Source organism: Apostichopus japonicus, chromosome 16 (genome assembly GCF_037975245.1).
Source record: "Apostichopus japonicus isolate 1M-3 chromosome 16, ASM3797524v1, whole genome shotgun sequence".
Taxonomy (NCBI): domain Eukaryota; kingdom Metazoa; phylum Echinodermata; class Holothuroidea; order Aspidochirotida; family Stichopodidae; genus Apostichopus; species Apostichopus japonicus.
In genome coordinates, this window is record NC_092576.1 from 43,034,309 (window position 1) to 43,047,598 (window position 13,290).

At 36.0% G+C, this 13,290-nt stretch overlaps 1 protein-coding gene across 4 annotated transcripts in view; it reads right to left on the minus strand.

Moving 5' to 3' along the window:
- LOC139983273 (uncharacterized) overlaps positions 1–13,290 on the minus strand; it is a 72,443-nt gene that overhangs the window by 15,238 nt on the left and 43,915 nt on the right. For all 4 annotated transcript variants that reach the window (XM_071996723.1, XM_071996724.1, XM_071996722.1 and 1 more), the window contains exons 22-25: positions 3,619–3,827; positions 2,438–2,514; positions 1,714–1,769; positions 787–906 (exon numbers count right to left, since the gene is read on the minus strand). In XM_071996723.1, the coding sequence (XP_071852824.1) occupies positions 787–906; positions 1,714–1,769; positions 2,438–2,514; positions 3,619–3,827 (462 nt within the window). The remainder of the gene's footprint in view (positions 1–786; positions 907–1,713; positions 1,770–2,437; positions 2,515–3,618; positions 3,828–13,290) is intronic.

Sequence of the window (13,290 nt, forward strand, 5' to 3'; positions counted from 1 at the left end):
GGAGTGCTTTAAGGTGGGGGAGTGCTCAGAAAATGCATAGTAATCAATTGTATTGTGTTCCTATCTAGAATTTATCAGGTTCTAGATTAAAGTTCCTGTGACTTTGTAACCATAGTTTTAATGAGAAAGAGTTATATCATTGGGTTTGAAGAGGATTAGGGTGGGAAAGGGGTATGACCCGGAACTGATAAGTTTGAAATTATGTAAATGCTATTAAAGAGTTAAATCGGGAAGATCAGTTTGAGATATGGTTAGTTTTTCAGTTCATATTTAGGAATCAGTTTCTTATTGAGGTATTCTACTATTTAGGAATGTTTTGCAATCACTTCATATTTTTTTTTTATTAATTTCAATTTCGATTTATACAAAAGTAATTTGTTTTTGTCACAATCCGTAAAACAGAAAACATTTTATTGACTATTTTTGTAATAATGTCATTTTATACTTCAAGTTAAGATAAGATTTTGAAGATAACATCGACAACGGTAAGACGAAAAGAGGTATTACTGAATACTACCCATGAGAAATACTTAACAATGATTATTCAAAGTTAATTATCATTTTATGTCTAATTAATGTTTGTATTTTCGATTCTGTCTTATCTTGAACTGACAAAGATATGTAAATTTAAACCCGTAATTCCTGTTTTGTTATTCAATAGTTAAGTATTTAATAACTAAAGAGATCCAATCTCTTCTAAAGAAGTACACCGGTGTTAACTTGTAAATCATTTAACTTGCATTGATCGATGTATTTATTCAATATATCCCTTTATGTTTTACTTACGTCATGATTGGATGCTTCTACCAGGAGCTCTATGACTGACCTCTGTACAGACACACTGGTGTCTCTGTCGATGTCAACACCATTAGGACTCATCTCTATAATAGTCTGGATATCATCGGGCTATTGGCAGAAATAAATAGTAATTATTTAGTACAATACTTTTATGTAAAATTGAGGCGTTAGAGAGAAAACGAAATGTTGGGTTAATAGCGGAGATTAATAGATTGGTTATATCATCAGATATTTAAAACAAAGTTTAAAATTGGTTAAAGTTTACTGTTTGAATATGTACATTTTACTTTATTTTCAGTGAATCTCTCACACTAGGTTTAGTGGGTATGTACTTTATTCAAATGCGTTAACATTAATGAATGCATCTAGAAATGTACGAATGGGTGACATCATCATCTTACTAAGGTTGAAACAAATTAATGTACACACATTTCCAACGGAGTAATAAAAATACTGTTACCACAACAATAAGAATCCCTTTAATTTAAAGTACAATGACAATTCATTTAACATTTTAATTTTATCAGATTTAGGAAAACAACAGCAAAACAAAAAAGGTTTTTGAAGAACCCGCTGCTTGATGACTTTACACGACTTCGACCGAGATACATTTCCTTGAATGATGAAATAAATCAGATCCAAATAAATCCATCTATAGAGTTAAGAGCAAGATATTGAACACTAGGAATGTGGAATAGTGTGTCTTTCCTGTAAGAATCATATCATCTGTCGCCAGAATATTCCCTGTCGGGAAACAATGTATGATTTTATCAATAAGGAAGCTGGATTTTTATGACTATATTTTGAAAATTGATACAACCCTCTATACTCCTTCACTGTTCTGCTGGTTACTGATGAACGCAACTAGCATTACTAATGATTATAATTTACTTTAAAATACCATATATTACCAACCTTCCTCCATGTACCAGATTCAAGATCAAGAACATTGTCTTTATCGAACGATATGACTGTAAAAATGGATGGAATAATAAAATTGATCAATTATTACAGTAAAAATGACATATATAAACAATACCTAAGATTCCATATTTGTTTGTTCCACACACTCCCAATATGTTAGCAGTCATATTTAATGTACCGGTACTAGAGGAATCAAATATCAGTAAACTGAACCGTTTAAATGTTTTCTCTAACTACTAATTAATAATAAAGTACTAGCAATCAACAGTCACTAGTAATCCAACCAATAATGGTATTCTCTCTATTCTTCTAATACTTCCTGCGTACTTCAGTCCTAATTTACCAGCTAAAAATAATATATGATATACTGAAAACACTAAAACATATTATATTTCACAGAAAAGTGGCTTCAATCAGATCAAGGAACACCAAAGGAACATACGTGTTCAGAAGTCCTCCCCCTTTAATCCTAACCTCAGACATCACTAGTCTATTTGTTGTATCCAAGAAATACCTCTTTATCACCATTCTAGGTTTATGCTTGCCAACATATATCTCTTGATACTAGCCCCCCCCCCCCCTCGCAAAACACAAACACACACACACCCTAACCCATCCACCACACTTCTCTCTCTCGCCGGAAAAACGTGAAATTTTGCAATAAAAGCAATCTACTTGATCATTAAATATTTTCATTCATAATGTAATACCGTACCTTTAATATTCCTTGATCTTGATTCTTCTGAAATGGTATTTGAATTGATCGATGACGGCAGTTTACAGTTATGAAGCCTTCAGAGGTAAATAAATCAGATAAATTAAATATTCAATAGTTTATAAACTAAACGAGCATCTAGATTACATTAAGTTAGATTAGATCAACTTTATTAAACCACGATGGTAATTGCATGCTCTTATAAAACAGGATATGAGATACAAACAGTAATATATGAAAACCTAAAACGTACAGTATCAAACAATTGTAAGAAATTAGAAAACATAAGACATTTTAAAACATGCAGTAAAACAATATGTAGAGCTCAGGACAATGGCAAGAGAGTACAGTCGGAATAGAAGAAACAGCCAGACGATATCTAACGTTGAAAGTATTTATTATAAAGTTTGATGCATTGTGGAATGAATGAGGAAGAATGGCGATTCGTATGAGACGGTGGTAGCCGCACCCTTCCACTTCTAGGAATAACCGTTCTTTCGAAAAATTGATGGAGTGGGTGGCTATCATCGCTCATAATTCTATATATTTAAACTCTCAGTAGTTGGTAATATGTAGTATGCAAAGTTGGCTGATTTTTCCCGAGGAGACGACCTGCTTGCCGAATTACAGAAATAAATATCGTGAAGGTCAATGAATTTGTCTATTTCTTTGTTTTATTGAAAAAAAAGAGAGATTGTGACAGGAGGTAACAGGTATCAGCCACAATTTATGGTGCTGAAACAACCCTCACACCACCCCTCCTTATAATCTTGTATTCAATATTTGATTTTAAATATTTATAATTATAATTATAATTTAGAGTTGCATAACTCTTGGAAACATTTTTCATTTAAAAAAAAAAAAAAAATTGTATTTTAAGATAAACAATGGAAATAACGTTTCAATGCACTTTTAGTTTTAGTTCGTTTCTAGGTTCTAGGGTTGTTTGTTATTCCTATTTTACTAAAAGACACCTACCCAACTCACCGTTTGGCATAGTTTGTGCAATGTTTTAAGGCGCACGTTTCAATGCAAATCTTGTAAATGTAAATAAAATAAAAATATCACTGCACAATAACCCCTGCCCTATCCCCACCTATATACCACATATGCTACCCCTCTGACTACCCCTCTGATTTACCCACATATTATCTGCTAAGGTCACAATATTTTCACCTTACCATAGTTGTTTAAATGTTGGTGAATTTATTCCATAGTTTATAAATCCGATCACTTCTTCCTCACTAAGTGTGTTTCCCTTTCCTTTTCCATTGATGGATATCTTCTCTACCGATGATAGGCTTGATAAACTAAGACCGGACTCAAGTCTGATATCTTTACCGTCAAATCCAATGAAGGACCCATATAGGTTTAGATGAGATATTGGAATCTGAAGAATAGGAAAGAAAGATCACAGTTAACTTATCTTATAGTTCATCCATGATGGATAAATACGCCTGGCTATTTTTTTAACGTATATGGAATAGAAAACAAAATGACTACAAAACTAATAAATTAATCATTCATTTTAAACAGAACTGTACTTAATTCTTCATTTATTGTTTACATAACATAAGGGATTATATTTCCTTTAAAGTAGAAGTTGAAAAAAAAACCCGCAGTCACTTGTACAAACTTGCTTGCCAAACGTAGTCACAAAAGCTTGATTATATTGATAAGTTATGAAAATTAAGTTAGCAAACTGACGAAATTCAGGTAAAAAAAAATTATATATCATTTGCCCGTTACATAATATTTAGCTCAAACATTGACTATTTCTGTAGTTTTCGTAATCTATTCTATTTTTGTGCCTGTAGTGAGTGGCCCACTGCAAAAGACTTCCTTCCCGGGAGATACAGCGCATCTCGATACGTGTGTTTATCGTGCATATTCTATGTGCAATCAATTTCATGATAATTACGATAAAATCATTTTCAATGTTGGTAACGACACAAATATTATATAGTCCTATATTACTTTCGTGGCGTATATATATATATATATATATATATATATATATATATATATATATATATATATATATATATATATATATATATATATATATATATATATATATATATATATATAAAAGTTACGATGTCAAGTATTTTGCTATCAAGTTATTGGTCATCGGAAAACAACGTTAGACTTTACGTTTAACCGTTAGCTACGGCTATTATAATATTCTCTTACGGAGGAAGATAATAGCTTAGAGGAATTAGATATAAAGGCCTATATCTCCCAGACAGCCTTCGTTTTTAGGCTAGACCTACATTTATTCAACCGTGAGAGAGCTAACGATTACAGAAAAAGGGTATCGAAATTAGATTCAATAAATATTGAATGATAACGTTTGACGCAAATGAGTCTATGAAATGACTTTATAATATGAAATAACAGTGGCTTCGTTCACACTGGATATGCTATTTTAAACCGGGCCGGCTATCGGCCTACTGCTAGAGTACTGGTTTGTCGGTCGGCTGGTGATTGGAAAGACTTATATATATATATATATATATATATATATATATATGTATATATATATATATATATATATATATATATATATATATATATATATATATATATATATATATATATATATATATATATATATATATATATATATATATATATATATATAATATAACGAAAATCCACGTTTACTCCAAAAGAAAATATTATTAGAGAAAACCAGAGAAATAAGATATGACTCATAATTGACAAATAAGGAGTAAGTTTTAGAAAATATATTGGAATTTTCGGTCCCCCTGGGACCTTCGTCAGCAATACTTGGCAGTCGAATGAGAAGTACAAAATGTGACACAATGAAAGTATGACGCCAGATAAGTGTAAGTTGCAATGATGGAATTAAAACCAAATAAACCATGACTATACAGGAAGCGGATTAAGGAGCAAAGAACGGATTACATATGCTTGTAGAACTGGTAGTTGTTAAGGGGTCCCAAGTCTTTGTTGAGGCCGGTGATGTGAGACTTAATACGAAAGATCCAATCGATTTCTTTACGTTTACGTTCAGTAGTTGATTTGAAGTTCGAGGCAATTAAAATACATTTTAGGTTTTTTAGAGAATGACCATGAAGATTGAAATGTTCGGACACTGGGAATCCTGCAAAATTATCACGAATAGATTTTTTGTGATTATTAAAACGTAAGCGGAATCGGGAGCCTGTTTCACCTACATAATTGCCCTCTTTGCAAAGTACACAATAGAAAATGTAAATAACATTAATAGAATCACAAGAGAGGGAAGGGGGTCTAAGACTAAAGTCAACATTGGGAATCTTGACCACGGTGCCTGGGGTAATATGGGGGCATATTTGGCATCTAGGTTTACCGCAAGGAAAATTGCCTGCGGAGGTGGAAACTGAGCGGGGGAGTCTGGAGGAAGTGAGAAGAAATTTAAGGTTGGGGGGTTGACGAAATGATGGAGCGAATGAAAGATTTGATGAGGGGGTTGTAACTGGTAACGAACGGAATGCGTGTGTTGGGACTTTTAGACTTGTATTTTAATAAGTCCTCACGGCTCAACTTGTCGGCCCTGGAAATACCCTGTCTAATTAAGTGAAGGGGGTATCCGACGTTCAAGAAATAACCAGTTAATATGGATACCTGGTGTTTAAAATCACATGGGTTGGAGCAAATGCGTTTAAGTCTAAGGCATTGGCTGTAAACAATAGAACTCTTGAGATTATGTGGGTGAAAACTATTAAAGTGTAAATACATATGAATATCAGTGGGCTTATAATAGACCGAAGTGGTTAAGGAATTGCCATCCAACTTGACCAGAACATCTAGGAATGAAATTTGATGTTTGGAAACTTCGACAGAAAATGTAATGCTGTCATGAAAAGAATTAACATGATCAAAGAAAGACTTAAGAGATTCTTCACCATGTGGCCAGACAAAAAATATATCGTCAATATATCTATAATAATGTGATGGCTTAAGAGGAGAAGTGGATAGCATTTCCTGTTCTAATTCGTGCATAAATATGTTGGCGTAACAAGGTGCCATCTTAGTGCCCATAGCGGTACCATTGATTTGTAGATAATATTTCCCGTTAAAAGAGAAATAATTATTACTTAATATGAAACGTAAAATGGGACCAAGATCATCACCTAAAGTGGGGTTGGTGGCATGCTCACGAAGAAAATGTTGACAAGCGATAATTCCCTCATCATGAGGGATATTAGTGTACAAAGAGGATACATCCATAGTAACGAGTAAGGAATTAATTGGTAACGCCTGAATAGTGTTGAGAATTCTCAAAAAATGCGTAGTGTCCTGTATATAAGAAGGAATATGGGTTAATAGAGGGTTGAGTACGGAGTCCATGTATCCTGAAAGATGCTCAGTTAGCGTACCAATTCCTGAAATAATAGGTCGGCAAGGAGGGAATAGCTTGAGTTTCCTGGCTAGCTTACAAATGTCAGAACGGCGGATATTCTCAGGGTCAGAAGGGGTCACTCCGGGTAGTGCTTGTTGAGCCTCTGTTATTAATTTAGGTAGTTTGTGGACTTTAGGTAAAGTATAGAACGTACCCAACGACGGATCCTTAGGTGTAAGTTCTGCTATCTTGGTTGCTACGTGTTGTGGTACCGATTGACATAATTCGTCAATTTTGGGTTGGAAGAGTCTGGAAGGGTCTTCCGGTAATATCTTGTAAAAATCAGAGTTACTAAGTTGCTTCTCTGCTTCAAATATGTAGTCGGTAGTGTTAAGAATAGTGGTGGCACCTCCTTTATCCGCTTGTCGTATAACGACATCCGGGTTGTTCCGAAGTTTCTTAATAGCCATGGACTGAGTACGGTTGACGTTAGAGGAGAGTGGACGTTTGGCATTCTCTAAAATAAATTTGTCGAGGTAAGTTTTGGCTTTGCAGGCAAATGAGTCTATAAATCTGTTGCGTCCTTCTGGTGGTGTCCAACTGGATTTTGTGTTGGGAACATGTAGTGTTGGCTGCGTGTCCTTGCTGTTGATGTCTGGAATCGGGTCGGAAGTGTTATCTTCGAAAAACTCTCTAAGTCTCATACGGCGAACAAAATTATCCAAGTCAAAGCATAGACCAATTGGATCTAGTTTGCGGGAGGGACAGAAAGATAGAACATTTTGTAAAACCTCTTGTTCGTCTTTGGTAAGAACACAGTCCGATAGATTTAAGACGTTATCCGTAGTAACGTTTTCAGCCCGATGAGATAATGGCTTAGGAAACTTACTGGTGATGTATGGATGGCCAGTGCTTTGCAGATGGTGAAGTAGCGGGTCCTGTGTGGTTAGTTGTTCAAGTTTACGCAGTTTCCTTTTAAAACAATTCTTAAGTCCCCTTCGGTAGGTAGTGTCCAGAGCAGAGAGAACCTTTTTGTTAGCGGCAGTATCTGGAACCAGGTTCTGTAAACTATCCTTGGTATGTATAAGTTCCTTCGATAACCTGTTTTGTTTGGTATATGCGAACTTAAGAGCATGGTTACGTAGTTGGTGGGAGGCTCGAGAGCATATGGCGTCAGATATGCTATCAATACGTTTGTCACCACTGTGTAGAGGGTTGCTGATCCGGAGTCCTTTAGGTACAATGTTCAGCTGTTTACATTGTGATAGGAACACTATATCCGATCGGGTCCTAGCTAACTTATTGAGAAGAAGTTCGTGCTGCCGTCTAGCGTGGAGTGATTCGCCGTCAAGGCGAGGACCAAACATAATATAACGAAAATCCACGTTTACTCCAAAAGAAAATATTATTAGAGAAAACCAGAGAAATAAGATATGACTCATAATTGACAAATAAGGAGTAAGTTTTAGAAAAGTATCTCTCTGCTCTGGACACTACCTACCAAGATAGCAGAACTTACACCTAAGGATCCGTCGTTGGGTACGTTCTATACTTTACCTAAAGTCCACAAACTACCTAAATTAATAACAGAGGCTCAACAAGCACTACCCGGAGTGACCCCTTCTGACCCTGAGAATATCCGCCGTTCTGACATTTGTAAGCTAGCCAGGAAACTCAAGCTATTCCCTCCTTGCCGACCTATTATTTCAGGAATTGGTACGCTAACTGAGCATCTTTCAGGATACATGGACTCCGTACTCAACCCTCTATTAACCCATATTCCTTCTTATATACAGGACACTACGCATTTTTTGAGAATTCTCAACACTATTCAGGCGTTACCAATTAATTCCTTACTCGTTACTATGGATGTATCCTCTTTGTACACTAATATCCCTCATGATGAGGGAATTATCGCTTGTCAAAATTTTCTTCGTGAGCATGCCACCAACCCCACTTTAGGTGATGATCTTGGTCCCATTTTATATATATATATATATATATATATATATATATATATATATATATATATATATATATATATATATATATATATATATATATATATATATATATATATATATATATATATATATATATATATATATATATATATATATATATATATATATATATATATATATATATATATATATATATATATATATATATATCACCAGCCGACCGACAAACCAGTACTCTAGCAGTAGGCCGATAGCCGGCCCGGTTTAAAATAGCATATCCAGTGTGAACGAAGCCACTGTTATTTCATATTATAAAGTCATTTCATAGACTCATTTGCGTCAAACGTTATCATTCAATATTTATTGAATCTAATTTCGAAACCCTTTTTCTGTAATCGTTAGCTCTCTCACGGTTGAATAAATGTAGGTCTAGCCTAAAAACGAAGGCTGTCTGGGAGATATAGGCCTTTATATCTAATTCCTCTAAGCTATTATCTTCCTCCGTAAGAGAATATTATAATAGCCGTAGCTAACGGTTAAAGTAAAGTCTAACGTTGTTTTCCGATGACCAACAACTTGATAGCAAAATACTTGACATCGTAACTTTTATTAGTGTAACCAGGACTCATAAGTATTGACACTTTACCAAAAGATGACCGGATGTCCATGTTTGAGAACAGCGTTTAAAATACATGTTCTTTTGTGGATTAAATCAATTTCCATTTGTAGATCTAAATTTCTCGTTTATCATCTAAATGTTCAAGTAATTTCTACTCTGCTGATGTTTTCCACGAACATTTTGACCTCTTCTGTCGCAAACCTCAATAAGAACCAATGTAGTACAACAGGAACAGTTCAGACAGACACGGTGATAAAAAGAAGGAATGTGCCTTCATTCAATTTGTATTCAACGACCAATGTTACAAAAAGACGACAACTGATATTAAGCATGCCTAGGCCTATACTTGTTAACTTAAAATTTGCCAAGCCTACAATTACCTTTGTTTAAGTAACACCAGCAAACCATGCACGTGTAATTCCCTTAGCAGTGACTCAGTACACGGTTTACGTATTAGTAGGCAACACACTGAACCTCCACACATAGTGTACATACGTCTACGTGCTGAGATAGTTTAGTTTAGTAGAAAAAAGGATCAGGAGGGACACTTAAGTCCCCATCAAGGACCCTATAGAGAGAGAAAAAAACTGAAGACACCGACACTCAGACCCGATTACAATGCTTAAAGTGCTTGTCCAAAGCATTCTTAAACCCATTCACACTACTTGCAAGTACAACTTTCTCATGCAAACCATTCCACTCATTCACAACCCTATTAGAAAAAAAAAGTTATGCCGAATATTAATCCTACTATGCGACTTTTGGAGTTTAAGACAATGACCTCTAGTACAACTACTTTAAGCAAACAAGAAAAAGTCGGTAAAGGATAAATTGTCGAAACCATACACAATCTTGACAACCTGGATCAAGTCCCCACGTAACCTTCTGAGCTCCAGTGTGGTGAGATTCAACAGTTGTAAACGCATATAATAAGGAACCCCCTTGAAGGAACTAATCATCCTAGTAGCCCTCCTCTGGACCTTTTCAAGTACTTCCTTATCCTTAGCAAAGTAAGGGTTCCAAGCCTGCACAGCATACTCCAGATGAGGCCTAATCAATTGCTTATAAAGCCTAACTAGGATGTCCACTTTCAGAAAACTGAAGTTCCTCTTGATCATACCTAAAACCTTATCACCTCTTTTAGCAGCTTCAAGACAATGTTTAGAAGGTTGCAGAGATGAGTCAATGTAGATACCTAGGTCTCTTTCAACCTCCTGTAACTCCACACCATTACCTTACATTTATCAATATTAAAAAGCATTTGCCACCCCTGAGACCAGGAAAAAATCTTATCCAAATCCGCTTGAAATTTCTCAGAATCGCTTTTGGAAGAGACCTCAGAATACAATTTGGTGTCATCAGCAAACTTCTTAGCTTTACACAAAATATCGCCGTCGATGTCATTTATATAGGCAACAAACAACAAAGGACCTAATACAGACCCTTGTGGAACCCACTAGTAACGTTCTGACAAGAAGAAGTACAGCCTTTAATTACCACCCTCTGTTCCCTATTACCAAGCCAATTCCCGATCCAAGACAGTAAATTCCCAATGACACCCATGCTCTTCAGCCTAAGTAAAAGACGCTGGTGGGGAACTTTATCAAAGGCCTTCTGGAAATCCAGGAACACAACATCTACAGACCTCTGCCTATTAAGTGAACTTGTAACATCTTCCATAAACTCAAGGATATTAGTGAGACAAGACCTTTTTGGACAAAAGCCATGTTGACACTCTCTGATCAAAGACTGACTGCTGAAGTGACAGACCATAGACCTTTTAACAATAGACTCCATGGCCTTACAAACTACACTAGTGAGACTAACGGGCCTATAATAACAGGGCTTAGACTTATCACCCTTCTTGAAAATTGGGGTAATATTAGCACGTCTCCAGTCTCTAGGAACATAACCTTCATCCATAAATTTACTAAAAACCAACGAGAGTGGAACGGAGAAATGGTGTGCAAAAGTCTTCAACAAATACGGATGGATTGCATCCGGTCCAGAAGCTTTAGAACATTTAGACGAAGCAGTTCCTTTAAGACAACCTCATCCGAAAATAAGACCGTATCCAGTTTAGGCCTATCACTGCCCCCCTGAAAATCTGGAATACTACTCGTATCTTCCCTTGTGAAAACGGACACAAAATAGTTGTTCAAAAGATCTGCAAGATCCTGACTATCAGTAACTATAATATCAGCCTGTGGTGCCCTAAGAGAAACAATTGCATCTTTAACTTTCTGCTTTGACCTGACATAAGAAAAGAAGGCCTTTGGGTTATCCTTAATTTTTAGGGCAATGCTTTTTTTCGACATTCAATTTTGCATCAGAGACTAAGCATTCTACCTTCAGCTGATGAATTTTAAACTTGGCCAAAAGAGATTCAGATTAAGTCCTCCTAAACAACTTCCACATTCTACGTTTTTGCCTAATTGCACATCTAACTTTTTTATTCATCCAGTGAGGCATACTGCTTTTACGACGACGATTCTTCCTCGGAACATGATTCTCCATAATGACCTTTAATTTATCAGCAAAACAAATCCAAGACTGAGAAGCACTCATATCTCTAAACAAATTAATCCAATCTGTACCCTTTAGTAAAGTTTTAATTGCCTCTGTATCTGATCTCGAAAAATCAGGGACTTTTTCATTGCTAACAGAATTTACGACTGTGCAAACAACATCAAAAGCTAGTATATCATGATCACTAGTTCCTAGTTTTCCTAGACCCGTCAAATCAACAACATTGCTTGGATTAGAACTCAAAACAAGATCCAGGATGTTATCCCCCCTAGTAGGGAAAGTAACATGTTGATGTAAAAAGCAATCTTGCACAACATCTAGAAAATTACTACCCTTCCTACTACTAGAACCATCTATCCAATTAATATCAGGAAAATTAAAGTCGCCCATTATAACAACATCACCTTTAGCAGCCTTTCTAATTGAATCAAACAGCAAGACATCATATCATCGCTGCTGTTAGGAGAGCGGTAAACAACACCCACAGTGATAACGTCCCTGGACCTCTTGGAGTTGTCTGTGGACAACTCGCACCAGACAGAATTAACAAAAGCCGCTTGCAACTGAGATTTCTCAACACTTACAATGTCATCCCTAACATACAGTAAAACTCCCCCAGCAACCCCATTATGAGTATCCCTTCTGTCCTGACGATACACAACATACCCCGGGTGAGAAACCTCAGCACTATCAATGTCCTCCTTCAACCAAGATTCGGTGATACCAAACACATCCGGTTTCAGATCCTGAAGAAGCACAGTAAATTCAGCAAAATTTGTACGAATACTTCTAGCATTGGTAAAGACAATCTTCAGCTTATCCCTGAAACTATGTACCTTAGAATGCCTCCTAAAGTTAGAACCATGACTATCACTTTTCTTGCTTTCAAAACGCCTATAATCGCCTCCACTAGGAACAAAATCCTTATCCAAAATTATTCCTGACCTCATCGACCCCCAATTTAGTTTAAACATAGCTGTTCAACAGAGTAATTCACCATCCTACCAAACAACGAGGCCCCAGTATTAGCTAGGTGCAAACCATCCCTGGTGAACAAATCCCTTGTACCCTGGAAAGATGACCACATGTCAACAAATGTGAAGCCGAAGTCGGCACACAGACTGTACAATAAACCATTCAAAGTTACAATCTTATCTGACAGAACCTTGTTGTCAAATCTTGGCAACAAACTACATATGACAACTTTAGCCCGGGTTGATGCTAGTCGACACATCAACTCATGGTACCTAGACTGAATAATGGTTTGTGACTCCTTCTGCACATTATTGGTGCCTACCTGCACCACAACCACCTCCTCATCTGACACGATTTTGTTAACCCTTTTACTGACATCCTGGATTTAGCACCTGGCAAACATACCCTGACC